This window comes from Clinocottus analis, unplaced genomic scaffold (assembly GCF_023055335.1).
Source record: "Clinocottus analis isolate CAN_PGR_092001 unplaced genomic scaffold, fCliAna1.0.p SCAF_4, whole genome shotgun sequence".
NCBI lineage: Eukaryota > Metazoa > Chordata > Actinopteri > Perciformes > Cottidae > Clinocottus > Clinocottus analis.
Genome location: NW_027176153.1, coordinates 39,999 through 60,000, shown reverse-complemented (window position 1 = coordinate 60,000; position 20,002 = coordinate 39,999). Strand labels below are relative to the sequence as shown.

The window sequence follows — 20,002 nt, the reverse complement described above, 5'->3', positions numbered from 1 at the left end:
GTTTCAGGGGTTTTCCTGATCCCCTACCTGCTGATCGCGATCGTTGGTGGCGTCCCAGTCTTCTTCCTGGAGATCGCCCTGGGACAGTTCATGAAGCAGGGAGGCGTCTCGGCCTGGAACATCGCTCCCCTCTTCAAAGGTACTGCCGCCGGACACACCCAGGACTCAGAGAGTCAAAGAGACAGTGAGTCAGAGAGACAAAGAGACAGAGAATCAGAGGGACAAAGAGACAGAGAGACAGAGCTAACGTGTCTCCTTTTCCTTCCTCCCTTGCTAACGTGTCTCCTCTGGCTTCGTCCCTTGCTTCTGTCAGGTCTGGGCTTGGCCTCCATGGTGATTGTGTTCTTCTGTAACACCTATTACATCATGATCCTGGTGTGGGGCCTGTACTTCCTGTTACACTCCTTCACCAACCAGCTGCCCTGGGCCTCCTGCGGACATTCCTGGAACACGCCTAACTGCACGCAGGACTTCCGTCGGGCTTGCCCCAACCGCAGTGCCGCCTTGTTGCCGTCGTCGCCCGCCACCCCACTCTCCGCCACGACGCTGCTGAACCTGTCGTCGGCCCAGCTGCTCTTCAACGGAAGCTGCACGGAGGCCGAGGGCATGCGCTCCCCGGTCATCGAGTTCTGGGAGTATGTTCTGCATTATGGAAGTTGGCTGTCTTTACAGACACACACCGTGTCAACTCCAAGAGACCGCCGTCCGTACTGTCCTGTTAGCCATGTTAGCAATGTTAGCCATCAGGTGTCTCATGTTATGCACCTTCATGCACCTTTAATATTTATATCCGCAGCACACCTTTGAGTCGCAACTATAACCCATGTGTTTGTTTTCCTTTTGAATGCGTTTATTTGTTCTCATTTATAAAGTTTGTATGTTTTCAATAACACAACATAAAACACATATGTCTTCTAAATAGTTGGTTTCGAGATAATATAAGGTTGTGGTGTTCAGGACAATAGTCGATCCTTGAATCGTGACTCCAACCCGTGATTGTGTTCTGAACAATGACTCTGCACCGTGACTCTGCACCGTGATTCTGTTCTGAACCGTGACTCTCAACTGTGACTCTGAACCGTAGTCCACCATAGTCGATCCTTGAATCGTGACTCCAAACTGTGATTCTAAACCGTGACTCTGAACTGTGATTCTGAACCGTGATTCTGTTCTGAACCGTGACTCTGAACCGTGACTCTGAACCGTGACTCTGAACCGTGACTCTGAACCGTGATTCTGAACCGTGACTCCGAACCGTGATTCCGAACCGTAATTCTGAATCGTAATTCCGAACCGTGACTTAGAACCGTGATTCTGTTCTGAACCGTGACTCTCAACTGTGACTCTGAACCGTAGTCGACCATAGTCGTTCCTTGAACCGTGACTCTGAACCGTGATTCTGAACCGTGATTCTGTTCTGAACCGTGACTCTAAACTGTGACTCTAAACCGTGATTCTGAACCGTGACTCTGAACCGTGATTCTGAACCGTAATTCTGAATCGTAATTCCGAATCGTGACTTAGAACCGTGATTCTGTTCTGAACCGTGACTCTCAACTGTGACTCTGAACCGTAGTCGACCGCAGTCGACCATAGTCGATCCTTGAATTGTGACTCTGAACCGTGACTCTGAACCGTGACTCTGAATCGTGATTCTGCTCTGAACCGTGACTCTGAACTTTGACACCAAACTGTGACCCCGAACTGAACCGTGAGTTGTATGATCCGTTGCGCCACTAACACGCTAACACAACTTTGCTCTTCTCGTGATTTATAGAAAAGGCCAGTTGTGAATTGGGTCGCGGTGGTTTGTAATTTTCCATTTATTTTTTGGGCCCCAGAGAAGTCTTTTGTGAGGCTTTACGCGATGCATTTACACCTCTGTGCTCTTCCTCCTAGACGTAAGGTGCTCCGTCTGTCCGGTGGGCTGCACGAGCCCGGAGACATCAGCTATGAGATGGTTCTGTGTCTCATAGCCACCTGGATCATTGTTTACTTCTGCATGTGGAAAGGAGTCAAATCCACTGGCAAGGTAAAGCGTCTCCCGACTGGGAGATCAATGTTTCCTTTCACTATTGTTGGGTGGACTGCAGATATGCCTCATATTTATGTTTTTTTGGTACGTTGACGGTACGTGAAACTGAATCAGGGGCTTTTTGAGGGAAGACTCATATTCACATAGCTTCATGGAAAGTTTTTATATAAATGGAGCATTTTTGTCCTTTTGACCCCAAATCAGCTTTGATGTAGTGAGGGGATCAGCGCGTGTCGACGGCAACATGAGTGTGTTTCTTTCCTGAATGTCTGCTAATTTGTGTAGTTATTCTCACGTGTATTTCTGTTTGTGTGCAGCTTGATGTTTCAGTCCAGCTGTGATCTTATTGCCTTTAATGACATCGCTCTCTGCCACAAAATGAAAATAAACCGTCGGCCCTCGTTCTTTCTTCTTTTTTGAAACAGCTGTGTGCTCTGATGCGTCGAGGACAACGAGTGTAGCGTATGGAGAGATGTCTGTTTGCATACTTGTGTCTCCAGAGTAGCCAAAGGTCACAGAGAGAGCGGGGATGGGGGGAAACATAACGAAGGAGATTTGAGCCAGTTGTAAGCCGATTAGTAACTTTCCACCATGTAGACATTGGAGGACTTTGAAAGGGGCTTTTCTGCCTGAGTTTCTTATAAAGGAACATATTTGTGCCCTTCTCACTACCACACTGATTCAGCCGGGAGGGGGTGCTTCTGTTAGGAAGCAGGGGGCGGAGGGTGGGCTTTCTCAGCATTACTTGACAAAGACTACCTTGTGGAAAGGTCTGCCACAAACCCCTGCTATTGCAGGAGGTTTACAAATTGTCTGGCTTTCCATTTACAGGCTACCTTTTCTTCAAAGTAACATGACAGGGCCCATTACACATCTACTACAGGAGGGACCTAATGGGCTTCTACTTAAGACTTGAGTATTTGCAAAGCAGGTAATTGCTTAATCAAAGTGATAAAAACATACTTGGGTGCAGTTACATTGAAACATTTGACTGTAGCTGATGTTGATAAGCACTGAACTGTACCAACTAGCCTGTTAAATTATAACTGCATCTTTTTATGTACCTACTTACATGTAATGTGAGGACTTTTACTGTGTTAAGGGTTTTTACTGATTTCACTTAATTCAAGTTTTAAATGCATAGCACTCAAACTTCACCCCTCCCACCCAAGTTTACTTTACAAATTGCCCCCGCTGTATTTAAAGGTGTACTTCACTGCTCCCTTGTTCCGTCTTTCTCCAGGTGGTTTACTTCACAGCTCTGTTCCCCTACCTGGTTCTGGTGGTTCTGTTGGCCCACGGCATCACTCTACCCGGAGCTATAGACGGGATTGTTTACTACCTGAAACCAGACTGGTCCAAACTCGGAGAAGCACAGGTACGTTTCTTGCGAAAGACGAAAGTAATTTGTCCGTCGCCCCCGGTGGACAGTGTGTGGAACAACATGTTCTTTGTGTGATAGGTGTGGATCGATGCGGGCACTCAGATTTTTTTCTCCTATGCCATCGGACTGGGCGCCCTGACCGCGCTGGGAAGCTACAACCGCTTCCATAACGACTGTTACCAGTGAGTTCATGCACAACACCAGACACCGCTGTCGCTGGACAGAGGCCAACATCAACACCGGTAGCCAGAACTTAGACTTGAGTATGAGAATCAAACAAACAGTGTCGACAGAGTTCCAAAGATCAATTCATTTTCTACCAAAAACTGAACACGTATGAAGCTGTAAACTACCAGATGTGACTGTGATGAAACACATCGATGCTGTTGATGTAAGAATGTGGCTCAAAATACCATCTACTGTTTTAAACCAGCTGCAATGTTCAGGTCTGAGATCGATTACACCGTTTGGGACAAATCCATGTCATGAAATTAAATAATCGTCCACTTCATCCCTGTTCTCTCAAGATTCAAGATATTTCACAGTTAACAGACAGTTACTCCGTGCACAGAATTACAATAACTTAAAACTTAAGGCTAAAGGTGAGGTTAAAATTAGGAATTAGGTATACAAAAAAGGAGCTATACATGCTAATAGTATACAAAAATATATGGAATAAGGCACAGAAATATGAGAACAGAATATGAGAACACTACCCATTGTTGCAAATATTTCAAATGATGACATGAAGTCACATCAGCAGCCTTCACAGTTCAGTGATTGGTTCTGCTTTTCAAGGCAAGTTTGTGATTCGGTTTTGGCTGAAGGCTGAATTATACTTCTGCAACTCCAACTGCAGCTGGCCACGCAGTCGGATTGACGGACTCGTTTTGATTTTTAGTTCCCCTGCGTTTTCATACTCCGGAACAGCAGGTGGCGCAACGAATGTTTAGAGTCGACCTGCATGCCGACGTTCACCGATATCTCCCTCCAGGAATTCACCTCCATCTTTGTGTCCTGATACTCGTCAGGTTTTATAAATGCTCATATTTGTGGACCTCTTCAGCCAAACGTTCTTCAACAAGAGCCATTGTTCCTGTTTCTGCTGTGGCTTTTAAAAACAGAGGTATCATGCTATGAAACCGGACATGAGAGACTCATAAAGGACGTGGTTAGCAGACCAATCACAGCGTTCCGGGCTGCGTACGGCTCGCGTAGCTTTGACGGATAGTCAGAAATTTGGGGTGACGCACGCAAGCACGCAAAATGGCCGATTTGACCAGGCAAGGTCGGCCATGCGTGTCTTGCGTGCATGCGTCTCTGCGTAAAACCCGAGTATAAATCAGCTTTTAGTGGGTCTTGGTGGCTGGCGTCTTCACCATCTTATCGGTGCATTACTGCCACCTACTGGACTGTGAAGCAGTAGACGGGCAGGGAAGAGGCGTGTTTTCTTGTGTTTTCCATCAATTAGGCCCGTTATTGATTCCCTTCTTTCTTCACCATACCTGTTGCAATTTATCAATACATGTTTGACAGTTTATGGTTCATTATGAGAAAAATAACGATTTGATGAAATACCATGACTTTTATTTATATAACAAAAATAAAGATGGATTTAAGATGATATCTTTAATCACAGAACGCCGCAATAATAAACAGATGAAAGCCAGAATGCCCTCGAAGGGTCATAACCTTTAAGAAAGTAGAAGTAGGCGTGGTTTAATCTCTTCAACTGTGGCGCAGTGGCTGGACTCATTCAGAAAGTTACACATTAATCACCAACTGGAACCCCCATTAGATGTGAGTACTCTGTGAAACTTCCGAACACAACACTCACATCTCAGATGTAAAGTGATCAAAATAGAAGTGAATATGTTGCGAGGAAGAACCACATCGCCATTAAGCCCTGAATATGGAACAAGCTCTGGTTTTATTTCATCATTCCGTGATGCTCTGTGAGAGGCTGGAGAGATGAACTGGTGTAATTAAGGACCCGTTCTACCTGCTTTCAGCACCAGCTGGCCTCACTGATGCTGGTTCTGGTGGGCGGGTTGATGAATGTGCATGAGTTCACCCTCCATAGTCAGATATATATATAGGGTATTCACGTGACGTCATCATCTCAATCGCGCCATCTTGGGGTCCACCTTGTGACCCTCTGCTAGTGGAGGCAGTGGGTTTTGCTATGGATTTTGCGTACTGAAGACAAGTTTTTACACACAGGAAAGTTTCAAGGCGTACAAAAGTCTGCAGGCTCCTGCCGAATTCACACCAAAAGCGTAACGCTTGTTTCCCTGATTTTACTCGCTCGACACGTTATGTGGTTAACTCGCTTTTCGCTTTTTCGCAACCAGTTGCGGCGGAAAGCCGGCACGGCTTGAGTCCCGTTACCCCTAGTTAGCATCATCACATAGCCCGGTCACTTCCTGTAAAACAGTTTTCATTTCCGCTATCGACTATGGGACATTAACAACTATTTCTGCGTTATGCTTGTTGTGTAAATACCACAAATAAAACAAACATCTGAACATCCAGCGCCCCGTGTCTGGGTTCATACTGTTCTCCGTGTCTGGGTTCATACTGTTCTCTGTGTCTGGGTTCATACTATTCTCCGTGTCTGGGTTCATACTATTCTCCGTGTCTGCGTTCATACTGTTCTCCGTGTCTGGGTTCATACTGTTCTCTGTGTCTGGGTTCATACTATTCTCCGTGTCTGGGTTCATACTATTCTCCGTGTCTGGGTTCATACTGTTCTCCGTGTCTGGGTTCATACTATTCTCCGTGTCTGGGTTCATACTGTTCTCCGTGTCTGGGTTCATACTGTTCTCCGTGTCTGGGTTCATACTGTTCTCCGTGTCTGGGTTCATACTATTCTCCGTGTCTGCGTTCATACTGTTCTCCGTGTCTGCGTTCATACTGTTCTCCGTGTCTGGGTTCATACTGTTCTCCGTGTCTGGGTTCATACTGTTCTCCGTATCTGGGTTCACACTATTCTCCGTGTCTGGGTTCACACTGTTCTCCGTGTCTGGGTTCACACTGTTCTCCGTGTCTGGGTTCACACTGTTCTCCGTGTCTGGGTTCACACTGTTCTCCGTGTCTGGGTTCACACTGTTCTCCGTGTCTGGGTTCACACTGTTCTCCATGTTTGGGTTCATACTATTCTCCGTGTCTGGGTTCATACTATTCTCCGTAGTCTCACAGCTGTCTCCGGCTCCAGGACGAGTGTCTGGATGAAGCCGCTTCCAGCTCATTCAGGACCAGCAGTGACTGTTTGGCTGCCGTGCTGAGAGCTGTTCCCATGTAGCCAGTGTTTTATTTTACCTTGAAATGAATCACAGAGTAAAGCCAGACATTGCCACACGGAGTTGCCATGTTCATAGCTTTCTTCCAAGTTTCCATCCACAGTTCCTTTGCGCAAGTGAAAGACATTGATGTTCAGTCGGCGAAAAAGCTGAAGGAGATTATTGATGAGAGTGTGTGAATGGAAACGTGCCCACAACCCGATGTATCAACAGAAACACATGAGAACAGTCCTAACGCTCATACACGAGTGAAGCAGAAGTAAGTTAGATGCATTATTTGAGAAGCTGGACAAGTTGACGTACGAGCCTGTCTTGTTGAGCTGATAAACCCCTTTTCTGAATCATTAGTCCCACATCCAACAATAAGGCACAGTACAATAATCACAAGACACGCCGTTTTGAACTGAAATTGTGTCTCCTTCAGGATGTAAAGGTCATTTCTTAAGAAGAGCGGCATAAAACACAGCAAAACAATGCCGTGCATGGACCCCATCATGGCCGCCAAAGCTTGTCGTGGTCACGTGGCTGAATACGCTCTCTCTCTCTCTCTCTCTCTCTCTCTCTCTCTCTCTCTCTCTCTCTCTCTCTCTCTCTCTATCTATCTATATATATGTATATACATATCTATATATGTATATACATACATATATATATATGTATATATCTATATATATATATATATATATATATATATAGATATATACATATATATATATCTATATATATCTATATATATATATCTATATCTATATATATATATATATATATATATATATATACATATATATATATATATATATATATATATATATATATATATATATATATATATATCTGTTTGTAAATGGATGGTTTGGAATGCTCATCATAGGAGGAGCCTCCTGCCGTCAGACGTCCTCTTTCTTGACCTTAATTGGAAGTTAAGAGATGCGTTCAGATCCTGAGGTATGTCAGCTCGGCTCTGATTCTCTCTCTCTCTCTCTCTCTCTCTCTCTCTCTCTCTCTCTCTCTCTCTCTCTCTCTCTCTCTCTCTCTCTCACACACACACACACACACACACACACACACACACACACACACACACACACACACAGTAGCCCAGGAATAGCTAATATTGCATTTAATTTATATAGTGCTTTTCTTAGTACTCAGTCACTTTACACATGAAGCATAGACTTCTATACAACCAGAGGAGTCGCCCCCTGGTGGTCAGGAGAGAGAATTCAGCTTCAACACATGAAGCAGAGACTTCTATGCAACCAGAGGAGTCGCCCCCTGGTGGTCAGGAGAGAGAATGCAGCTTTAACACATGAAGCATATACTTCTATACAACCAGAGGAGTCGCCCCCTGGTGATCAGGAGAGAGAATGCAGCTTTACACATGAAGCATAGACTTCTATACAACCAGAGGAGTCGCCCCCTGGTGGTCAGGAGAGAGAATGCAGCTTTAACACATGAAGCATATACTTCTATACAACCAGAGGAGTCACCCCCTGGTGGTCAGGAGAGAGAATGCAGCTTTAAGCGACTCTGTGTCTGACCATTTCTGTAATTTCTTCCAAAACTGATGATCTGGCGTTCATGGCTGTCCAGAGGACTTTAACTGCTCCAGATCTCTTTTTTTCATTCATTTTTCATGTGAGCAAGTGTAATGCCAACCCAAGTCTGAAAATGTGTGGCATTATTCCAAAATGTAACTCTTTGAACCCGATGCAGTTTTTTGCTCCTGTCCCGTTGTCCTCTGTGTCTAACCCTTTAACATGAAGTCCTGCTCCTCTCTGGAAACATCCTGACGAGAAGTAGAGAACTAGAACACGTCTTTACTGCAAAATAACACAGCTGTTAAATCATAAATAAATGGAAGTTAAATTTCTTCTACAAAAATTGGAACACAATGGAATCTATATTTCCAACATGTCAAAGTGTCTACAAGTGTTCACAATGTTGGAAAACAATGGAGGCTCTACATGCTATAAATAGCAAGATACTTTTTTATATTTACAACCAATATTTATAGCCTTCCTCTCTGCTCTGTGTTCACTTCCTGAAGTTCAGTCAAAGTTTCTCGAATTCTTTGTCACGTGACTCACATGAATCAATCATGACGTCATAGTTTCTCTAAGTGGCTCAGAATTTAACGTTTTTTCACACAATCTGATTAAAGCAAACATTATTTGGGACCAGATTTTAAATGAGATGTGTAGAAATGTCTTTGATGAAATGTCATAATTTGAAGCTTAGTTTCTAACGGAAGCGTTCATCACACATGAAGTGTTCAAGGACCGTCGGAAAGATGACAATCTGACGATAAGGACATTTTTACAGCTTCTGACTGCGATAAACCGTGTCGTTTTGGCCATTGTTTGTTTTCTTTGTTGATTTCTTCAAACTAAATTCTCTTAAACCAGGTCCGGCTGTGTAAAGCTGGACCTGACTGTCTGGAATGTCCCACAGAAGATAAACACTTTTGATTCACGTGAAATCCTCCCAACTCTCATGCAAAATGAAACTTTTTTTTGGCACCATTAGCTGTAAACAGTGAATGTTTCAGCCTCAAACAGCTGTTGACTTCTCGACTTGCTTCATAATTGTGGTCGGCTTTCTTAACAACCAAAACTGAGCATTTTTCTTTTAGAGTGTCGGTAGCTGCTCAACACAGCTGCTGCGGAGTCACACTAACCATGCACTGCTGTTTATTAATTCCTCATAACCTTGCCTTCTAAACTTTTGAACAGAAGGTCATCCCTCGCTGTGTTGAATGAATAACATGCATCGATGCATCTTTATATTATTAGATGTATTTTTATGTAATTGCAAGAAGTCCAGAGTGCTTTGCTTTCACTCTCTCTGATCGCAGACTTGACAGACCAGTTGGCAAAGTACAGAGATGACAGCACCTTTCAGAGAAATTGCTATTGATCCTCTACTCTCCATCCACTCTCGTCTCCTGTCTCGAGTGTCCTACTGAGCCTCATGTTAGAGCATATTGTAATATTCCTCACAAAAGAGAACTGCAGGGATGATGTATTTGTGTAGACCAACAAGAAGTTGGCATCATTCTGGATCCACAAAATCCAACAATATTATTCTATTGGATTTTGGATTTTTATGATGTTTAGACACTTTGTTTATAAGATAATCTTTACTAATGACTGTTATGATGTTTAAAGTGTAAGGAGACAGGAGGCATGGCCCAGGAGGCAGGGTCCAGGAGGCAGGGTCCAGGAGGCAGGGCCCAGGAGGCAGCAGGCAGGGTCCAGGAGGCAGGGTCCAGGAGGAAGGAGGCAGGGTCCAGGAGGCAGGGCACAGGAGGTAGGGCCCAGGAGTTAGGGCCCATGAGGCAGGGTCCAAGAGGCAGGGCGCAGGAGGCAGGGCCCAGGAGGTAGCAGGCAGGGTCCAGGAGGCAGGGTCCAGGAGGAAGGAGGCAGGGTCCAGGAGGCAGGGCACAGGAGGCAGGGCCCAGGAGGCAGGAGGCAGGGTCCAGGAGGCAGGGCCCAGGAGGCAGGGTCCAGGAGGAAGGAGGCAGGGTCCAGGAGGCAGGGCGCAGGAGGTAGGGCCCAGGAGGTAGCAGGCAGGGTCCAGGAGGCAGGGCACAGGAGGCAGGGCCCAGGAGGCAGGGTCCAGGAGGCAGGGTCCAGGAGGCAGGGCACAGGAGGCAGGGCCCAGGAGGCAGGAGGCAGGGTCCAGGAGGCAGGGCCCAGGAGGCAGGGTCCAGGAGGAAGGAGGCAGGGTCCAGGAGGCAGGGCGCAGGAGGTAGGGCCCAGGAGGTAGCAGGCAGGGTCCAGGAGGCAGGGCACAGGAGGCAGGGCCCAGGAGGCAGGGCGCAGGAGGCAGGGTCCAGGAGGCAGGGCGCAGGAGGTAGGGCCCAGGAGGTAGCAGGCAGGGTCCAGGAGGCAGGGCACAGGAGGCAGGGCACAGGAGGCAGGGCCCAGAAGGCAGGGTCCAGGAGGCAGGGCGCAGGAGGCAGGGCCCAGGAGGCAGGAGGCAGTAGGCAGGGCCCAGGAGGCAGGGTCCAGGAGGCATCAGGCAGGGTCCAGGAGGCAGCAGGCAGGGCGCAGGAGGCAGGGTCCAGGAGGCAGGGTCCAGGAGGCAGGGCGCAGGAGGCAGGGCCCAGGAGGCAGGGTCCAGGAGGCAGGCCCCAGGAGGCAGGGTCCAGGAGGAAGGCGGCAGGGTCCAGGAGGCAGGGCACAGGAGGCAGGGCCCAGGAGGCAGGGTCCAGTAGGCAGGGCCCAGGAGGCATCAGGCAGGGTCCAGGAGGCAGCAGGCAGGGCGCAGGAGGCAGGGCACAGGAGGCAGGGTCCAGGAGGAAGGAGGCAGGGTCCAGGAGGCAGGGCACAGGAGGCAGGGCCCAGGAGGCAGGGTCCAGTAGGCAGGGCCCAGGAGGCAGGGTCCAGGAGGCATCAGGCAGGGTCCAGGAGGCAGCAGGCAGGGCGCAGGAGGCAGGGCACAGGAAGCAGGGTCCAGGAGGAAGGAGGCAGGGTCCAGGAGGCAGGGCCCAGGAGGCAGGGTCCAGTAGGAAGGGCCCAAGAGGCAGGGTCCAGAAGGCATCAGGCAGGGTCCAGGAGGCAGGGCACAGGAGGCAGGGCCCAGGAGGTAGGGCCCAGGAGGCAAGGCCCAGGGAGCAAGAGGGAAGGGTCCAAGAGGCAGGGTCCGGGAGGCAGGGTCCAGGAGGAAGGAGACAAGGTCCAGGAGGCAGGGCACAGGAGGCAGGGCCCAGGAGGCAGGGTCCAGGAGGCAGGGCGCAGGAGGCAGGGCCCAGGAGGCAGGAGGCAGTAGGCAGGGCCCAGGAGGCAGGGTCCAGGAGGCATCAGGCAGGGTCCAGGAGGCAGCAGGCAGGGCGCAGGAGGCAGGGTGCAGGGCCCAGTAGGCAGGGTCCAGGAGGCAGGGTCCAGGAGGCAGGGCGCAGGAGGCAGGGCTCAGGAGGCAGGGCCTAGGAGGCAGGGCCCAGGAGGAAGGGGGCAGGGTCCAGGAGGCAGGGCGCAGGAGGTAGGGCCCAGGAGGCAGGGTCCAGATGGCAGGGCGCAGGAGGTAGGGCCCAGAAGGCAGGGTCCAAGAGGCAGCAGGCAGGGTCCAGGAGGCAGGGTCCATGAGGCAGGAGGAAGGAGGCAGGGTTCAGGAGGCAGGGCGCAGGAGGCAGGGCGCAGGAGGTAGGGCCAAGGAGGCAGGGTCCAGGAGGAAGGAGGCAGGGTCCAGGAGGCAGGGCGCAGGAGGCAGGGCACAGGAGGAAGGAGGCAGGGTCCAGAAGGCAGGGCCCAGGAGGAAGGAGGCAGGGTCCAGGAGGCAGGACCCAGGAGGAAAGAGGCAGGGTCCAGGAGGCAGGGCCCAGGAGGAAGGAGGCAAGGTCTAGGAGGCAGGACCGGCTCCAGACACAGCCGCTTGCCATGGAATCAACAATTGATATTGTCCTTTTCATGGAGAGTAAAGTCACAATAGTGTCTGACCCAATGTTTCAGAACCGTCAAACTTCATAGAGGAAACAAATGTGAACAGGATGAGATCAGAATTTGAATTTGAAGAATCAAGAAGAAAAACGACAAAGTACAAAGAACACCAGCTTTGTTCACGTTGCTCTCGAAGGACATGCACTGGATCAGTTTCCACAATAGGAAGAGAAGACACACAGGGACACCGTTGGGCAAATAGAGAAGCCGCCAACACAGATTCCAAAGAATCCAAAAGAACCATCACTTGAGTAGCAAACATGTGGTCATATAGGGACACGCAGTCATACAGACATCTGCTTTTCTAGATCAAGGCAGTACAGTAACATGTGTTCACAAAATCCAATGAGAAGGCTTAATCTGAATGGAAGGAAAACCCAAATCCACTTGAGAACCACGGGCTCAGGAGCAACAGTTCCCTTCAAGCTGACTCGCTGCCAAACAATCAGCATGTTGCCAAGCAGCGCATTCTTGGATTAAGAGAAGGTTTAAGAGAAATCAGAAGCTGCACCGACTTTCTCAATGATGTGATGAGTAAAGAGGTACGCTGATCACGTGCACAAACGGCTGGATCGATCTGATGGAAAGAGATGCTATATTCCACACTAGGGAGTGCCCCATCCTAGGAAAGTCACTACAATGATAATATACTTCATCTATAGAGCACTTAGCCGTCATATTCTGGTGATAGAACGCCTGGAAGGAATTTCTTCATATTCGTGCTCAAACGTCCACCTGGACTTAAAGATGCACCGTCTATGTTGTGGTGGTCGACGGTCACTGTGAACTTGCAAAACACATTTTTGGCCACAACAATTCACCTGTTGTTCCTGACATGTACACGAATGTAAAGGCAATACAACGTTCAGTCATGCTCATTCTCTCCCCTCTCTGTTTCTCTGTAGGGATGCATTCCTACTGGCTATGATCAACAGCGGAACCAGTTTCTTTGCGGGCTTTGTGGTGTTTTCTGTGCTGGGCTTCATGGCTGCAGAGCAAGGCGTGGACATCAGTAAGGTGGCTGAGAGCGGTAAGAAGAACACAGGTTCCTCTAAAACAGAGTGCAGTGAGTATGAGTGGTGTAACGCACCGTCATCGATCCCTGACCCGTTCTGACCCGCCTCGCAGATAAATGACCCAATTTAGCTCTAACCACCAGAGTGAAATAATGTTTCTTTAGAACATGTGATGATGTGACAAGTAGAACATGTGACCAGTAGAACATGTGATCATGTGACCAGTAGAACATGTGGTCATGTGTCGAGTAGAACATGTGGTCATGTGTCCAGTAGAACATGTGACCAGTAGAACATGTGATCATGTGACCAGTAGAACATGTGATCATGTGGCCAGTAGAATGTGTGATCATGTGACCAGTAGAAAATGTGATCATGTGACCAGTAGAACATGTGACCAGTAGAACATGTGATCATGTGACCAGTAGAACATGTGGTCATGTGTCCAGTAGAACATGTGACCAGTAAAACATGTGATCATGTGACCAGGACAACATGTGACCAGTAGAACATGTGATCATGTGACCAGTAGAACATGTGATCATGTGACCAGTAGAACATGTGATCATGTGACCAGTAGAACATGTGATCATGTGGCCAGTAGAACGTGTGATCATGTGACCAGTAGAAAATGTGATCATGTGACCAGTAGAACATGTGACCAGTAGAACATGTGATCATGTGACCAGTAGAACATGTGACCAGTAGAACATGTGATCATGTGACAAATAGAACATGTGACCAGTAGAACATGAGATCATGTGACCAGTAGAACATGTGATCATGTGACCAGTAGAACATGTGATCATGTGGCCAGTAGAACGTGTGATCATGTGACCAGTAGAAAATGTGATCATGTGACCAGTAGAACATGTGACCAGTAGAACATGTGATCATGTGACCAGTAGAACATGTGACCAGTAGAACATGTGATCATGTGACAAATAGAACATGTGACCAGTAGAACATGAGATCATGTGGCCAGTAGAACGTGTGATCATGTGACCAGTAGAACATGTGATCATGTGACCAGTAGAACATGTGACCAGTTGAACATGTGATCATGTGACAAGTAGAACATGTGACCAGTAGAACATGTGATCATGTGGCCAGTAGAACGTGTGATCATGTGACCAGTAGAACATGTGACCAGTTGAACATGTGATCATGTGACCAGTAGAACATGTGATCATGTGACCAGTGGAACGTGTGACCAGTAAAACATGTGATCATGTGACCAGAAGAACATGTGATCATGTGACCAGTAGAACATGTGATCATGTGACAAGTAGAACATGTGACCAGTAGAACATGTGATCATGTGACCAGTAGAACATGTGACCAGTAGAACATGTGATCATGTGACCAGTAGAACATGTGACCAGTAGAACATGTGATCATGTGGCCAGTAGAACATGTGATCATGTGACCAGTAGAACGTGATCTTAGATGTTTCTCTAATCTCTGATCATGTGACTTTGTAAACAACCAATCAGTGTTCAGGCCAACTAAATTATTTATTATTAGTGACTAGCAACATTAGCGGCAACATTAGCGGCAACGTTAGCGGCGATGTCAGCAGCACCGCTAACGGAGAACCACTATTAAAATAATATCTGTGATTTACATATCATTTAAATTGTGTGTTTTTATGAAGAATAAACATTATAAATTACGAGAACAAAGTAAAAGTTCAACATTTAGATTACATTTAGAAAAATGAATCTAAACATTTAGATTCATGTTTCACTGACTTTGGAGCATTGAAATGATTTTATAAATAAATTGTCTGGATCCTCATAGACCAGCTGATCAAGTAATAAAAGGATCTGGATCCTTTAATGTGATCTGTACATGTATTTATTTATAAATACATGTATGTATATATACATGTATTTATATACAAACATGTATTCCTATATAAATACATGTATGTATCTATGTATGTATATACAGTACTCCACTGATGCTCCTGTGTGGCCCTCAGGTCCCGGCCTGGCCTTCATCGCGTACCCCAAAGCCGTGACGCTGATGCCTCTGGCGCCGCTGTGGGCGGCCCTGTTCTTCTTCATGCTGCTCATCCTGGGCCTCGACAGTCAGGTGAGAGACGCCATCAGAACCAAAGGGTTCATTTCCATCACAACCAGAGGGTCCCTCCTCATCAGAATCAGAGGGTTCCTCTTTATCAGAACCACAGGGTTCCTCCTCTTCATCAGAGCCATAGGGTTCCTCCTCTTCATCAGAACCAGAGGGTTCCTCTTTATCACAACCAGAGGGTCCCTCCTCATCATCAGAGCCACAGGGTTCCTCCTCTTCATCAGAACCAGAGGGTTCCTCCTCTTCATCATAACCAGAGGGTTCCTCCTCCTCATCAGAACCAGAGGATTAATTTTCAACAGAACCAGAGGGTTCCTCCTCCTTATCAGAACCAATAGGGTTCCTCCTCCTCATCAGAACCACAGGGTTCCTCCTCTTCATCAGAACCAGAGGGTTCCTCCTCCTCATCAGAACCAGAGGATTAGTTTTCAACAGAACCAGAGGGTTCCTCCTCCTCATCAGAACCAGAGGATTAATTTTCAACAGAACCAGAGGGTTCCTCCTCCTTATCAGAACCAATAGGGTTCCTCCTCCTCATCAGAACCACAGGGTTCCTCCTCTTCATCAGAACCAGAGGGTTGCTCCTCCTCATCAGAACCAGAGGATTAGTTTTCAACAGAACCAGAGGGTTCCTCCTCCTCATCAGAACCAGAGGATTAATTTTCAACAGAACCAGAGGGTTCCTCCTCCTTATCAGAACCAATAGGGTTCCTCCTCCTCATCAGAACCAGAGGATTAATTTTCAACAGAACCAGAGGGTTCCTCCTCCTTATCAGAACCAATAGGGTTCCTCCTCCTCATCAGAACCACAGGGTTCCTCCTCTTCATCAGAACCACAGGGTTCCTCCTCGTCATCAGAACCAGAGGATTAATTTTCAACAGAACCAGAGGGTTCCTTCTCTCTGGGTCCTGCATGTAGAGAGCTCTTCTACATTTCTTTACTCTTTCATTCTTCTCTCTCTACAGTCCAGTTTCAGCCTCTCACCCGGTGACGTCATGGTTTTACACTCGGGGAGTTCGTCAATGAGCTTCTGTCTCCATTCACAGAGAGAGAGTCTGCTCTCCACCATTCATGTCCTCAGTCTCTCTCTGTCTCTCTCTCTCTCTCTCTCTCTGTCTCTCTCTCTCTCTCTCTCTCTCTCTCTCTCTCTGTCTCTCTCTGTCTCTCTCTCTCTCTCTCTCTCTCTCTCTCTCTCTCTCTCTCTCTGTCTCTCTCTCTCTCTCTCTCTCTCTCTGTCTCTCTCTCTCTCTCTCTCTCTGTCTCTCTCTCTCTCTCTCTCTCTCTCTCTCTCTCTCTCTCTCTCTCTCTCTCTCTCTCTGTCTGTGTCTCTCTCTCTCTCTGTCTCTGTCTCTCTCTCTCTCTCTCTCTCTCTCTCTCTCTCTCTCTCTCTCTCTCTCTCTGTGTCTCTCTGTGTCTCTCTCTATTTTCCTGCAACATTAGCTGCCTGCATGTTTCTGGTAAACTGTGTAAAAATAGCCGCCAGCTGGTTGAAATGTGACTCTGTAAATACGTATACATTCTTACTTCTTTTTTTTTTGTTTTGTTTATACATTACAACAGTTTCTGGTGTAAGATGTATTGTTTTAACAATAATGTATAGCTACATAACTTTTCCTTTACCAAGTTGACAAAGGTATATTTAAATCCAGCCTGCAACGTCGTGATAGAGAAAACAGATCTGAATTTGCAAGATTAAAGTCGTAGATTTATGAGATTAAAGTGTCAAACTCACAAGAAAACAACATGGACCATACATTCTGAAACATGTCTTTACAAGAAAACACGAGGCCTACAGCCGATTGATTAAACACTGCCATCGTATCGGTACTGAGGAAGTTGTTGCTGTCTCCCTGTTATTGTAGTTCGTAGGCGTGGAGGGTTTGATCACGGGGATAATGGACATGTTACCGCCAAAATCTGCCCTGGGCTCCCTGCGGCGAGAGGTGGTGGCGGCCATCTGCTGCTTCATCTGCTTCCTGATCGACTTGTCCATGGTCACTGAGGTACACGAGGTGTCTTGATTGCTCACAAACACGGCACATTGAAACGCAAACAAAGTCTCCCGGCCGAGCGAGAGATTGTTTATTGCTGCTGCAGATGATTTGAATGTGTCTGTAAAATGTGTAGCGCATAGTTAGACACGGCCAAACCATCGCCAGGAATGAAGTGGGACAAAAGCGCTAACGGTGTAAATGGGTCACACATGAAGTATTGACAGGAAGTATTCTTATACTTCATGTATACTTCACATATTCTAGTAATACGTGAAGTATTGGATGCTCTGATGCAGACTCTCTCTGTTTTCCGTCAGGGAGGGATGTATGTCTTCCAGCTGTTTGACTACTACTCGGCCAGTGGCCTCACTCTGCTGTGGCAGGCCTTCTGGGAGTGTGTGGTGATTGCATGGGTCTATGGTGAGACAATACCGCACGACAGACCGACCTTTCGTTAAGCCCCGCCCACTCCTTCCCGCCACTCCGTCAAGCTGCCAGAGCCACGTTACCATGGAGCCCACACTGTAGCGGCACTAACGTTTTATAAACTTACATACTTACGACTTATCCCTATTTCATAAATCCCCCGGAGCTGGATCCATGCGACTGGCCAGTTTGTGGTTGAGGGGGCGGGGCTTAGCCAAGGATCAATCACAATACAAACGACACAAACTCATCATGCAAAATAAAATAAAATGCATGACTGTTTTTGTTTAGTTTCTCGTGTTGTAAATGCACTTCAACTGCCTAACGGACCCAACGTCCATGTGCTCGGCAGGCGCAGACCGGTTCATGGACGATGTGGCCCGCATGATCGGCTACCAGCCGCTGCCCTACATGAAGTGGTGCTGGTCCTACGTCACGCCGTTCGTCTGTGCGGTGAGTTCTTCATGACCCCCCGACACGTTTGCACACGTTTTGCAAATAGCTGACGTTGTTTTCTCCGCATGCAGGCGGTGTTCCTGTTCCACGTGGTGAACTACAAGCCGCTGACCTACAACAGCGTGTACACGTACCCCTGGTGGGGCGAGGCGCTGGGCTGGGCTCTGGCGCTGTCCTCCATGCTCTGCATCCCCGTCACCGTCCTCTACAAGCTGCTGCGCTGCAAAGGGTCTGTGCGGGAGGTCAGTATGCACGTCCTCTGTTTCTGTCCCCGGATACGGCCATCCCTCTCCTGCTTTGCACCTTTTGCATCATCATCATTGACAGACGACTGAAGCGTCCGCTTGTTGTCTCTTGTCTCCGTGCAGCGGTGGCAGCATCTGACCACGCCGGTGTGGGGCCGGCATCACCTGGAGTACCTGGCGCCGGAGAGCGAGGCCAAGCTGCTGCCGCCGGCGGGAACCAAGAGCACGCTTCTGTTTGAAAGTGTCATCTGACGGGCTGAAGGTCGCCTCCTTCATCAGTTCACACACACACACACACACACGCCCCAACAGTTTTTTTTAAACACCCGGATGAACGGACCAAAGATTAGATGGGAGAAGAACTGAACGTTACCCCTGAGTTGCATCACCCGATCACCCTCTGCTCCGCTTTTTCCGACTCTACCTCGCCAACTTCCCCAAACCTCCTGAACCCCCCAAACCTCCACAACCCCCCCCCCCAACCCCACCCCAGCCTTCGTGCCGTCCCGTCTCGTTCTGTGAGTCCGGCGTTGTCGTGATATCTTCCCTTTTCTGTGCCGTCTCTCAGCCTTTCAGTAGGTCATCCGTCCCGACACAAGCGGAAATAGCTTTCTGATGGAAGTTTCTAAATCTGCTGCTGTGTGTGTGTGTGTGTGTGTGTGTGTATGTGTTTGTGTTTGTGTGTGTGTGTGTGTGTGTGTGTGTGTCGTCTTCATTTACATGTGACATCTGTATTTTCTCAATTAACTGTAAAAACACCTTCCATTTGTTGAAAAAACAACTAATGATGAAAAAGAGACAAAGCATCACTTCCATCTGTGTGTTTTGAAGTAACTTAAGCATCCAGTGAACCGGAGGGTCTGTGAGTCAGTGTTAACACTATCTCAGCAAGGATGATGATCAGTATTAAGCCTAGTTTATGGTTCTGCATTAAGTTGACGCCGTCGTTGAGCATTCGAAGTTCTGCCTCAAGGGACCGCGTTGCTCTGCAGTTCACAGCCATGCCGCCAGGTGTGTGTGGCTGTGTAGCTGTGTGCTTTCAGGGGTTATAGCCAAATCCTTACTTTTCCTTTCGGTCACATAACAGTAAACAATGGCAACCGAGGTGGAGCAGCTGTATTTAGAGTCGGAGCTCATCAATATTGAAGAGCAAATGCGTATATTGCAAATGTTAAAGCGTAGGCGACAGAGAAGACGTTTGCGGAGTTTGTCTGTTCGACCAAAAAAAAAGCAAATGCCGGATTTTTTGGAGGTGCAGGTCAGGCTACGTCGACCTGACGCAGAAGCATAAACTAGGCTTTCCACCTTAAGACAAGGAGAGAACCAACAACAGAGCAGGAGGCTGGGAATGTGGGACACTCGATGCAATAAAGATAAAGACGATGCCGTGTGTCTCATGACTCTTTATTCACACCGTCTCATTCCTTCTCAAACTAAACTTTCATTCATGTACAAACTCTTCAGATTGGATGACGTTAAGTGTGGTGTAGTCAAAGAGATTCTGAGATCAGTCGAGTGGAACGAGGAGCAACTTGAGAACCCCTGTTCTACACGTTCAATTCTGGACATGGTTTACTTTAGAACAGTTGATTTGTGTTTGAGGAT

The 20,002-nt window shown here is 47.8% G+C and overlaps 1 protein-coding gene across 2 annotated transcripts in view; it reads left to right on the top strand.

Moving 5' to 3' along the window:
- si:ch211-117c9.5 (sodium- and chloride-dependent creatine transporter 1) overlaps positions 1-19,782 on the top strand; it is a 27,565-nt gene extending 7,783 nt beyond the window's left edge. For both annotated transcript variants that reach the window (XM_068598011.1, XM_068598012.1), the window contains exons 3-14: positions 8-139; positions 314-635; positions 1,900-2,032; positions 3,279-3,413; positions 3,498-3,601; positions 13,068-13,192; positions 15,166-15,278; positions 17,139-17,279; positions 17,588-17,690; positions 18,049-18,149; positions 18,224-18,394; positions 18,521-19,782. In XM_068598011.1, the coding sequence (XP_068454112.1) occupies positions 8-139; positions 314-635; positions 1,900-2,032; positions 3,279-3,413; positions 3,498-3,601; positions 13,068-13,192; positions 15,166-15,278; positions 17,139-17,279; positions 17,588-17,690; positions 18,049-18,149; positions 18,224-18,394; positions 18,521-18,649 (1,709 nt within the window). In that variant the 3' untranslated portion in view covers positions 18,650-19,782. The remainder of the gene's footprint in view (positions 1-7; positions 140-313; positions 636-1,899; positions 2,033-3,278; positions 3,414-3,497; positions 3,602-13,067; positions 13,193-15,165; positions 15,279-17,138; positions 17,280-17,587; positions 17,691-18,048; positions 18,150-18,223; positions 18,395-18,520) is intronic.
- The last annotated feature ends 220 nt before the right edge of the window (positions 19,783-20,002 follow it).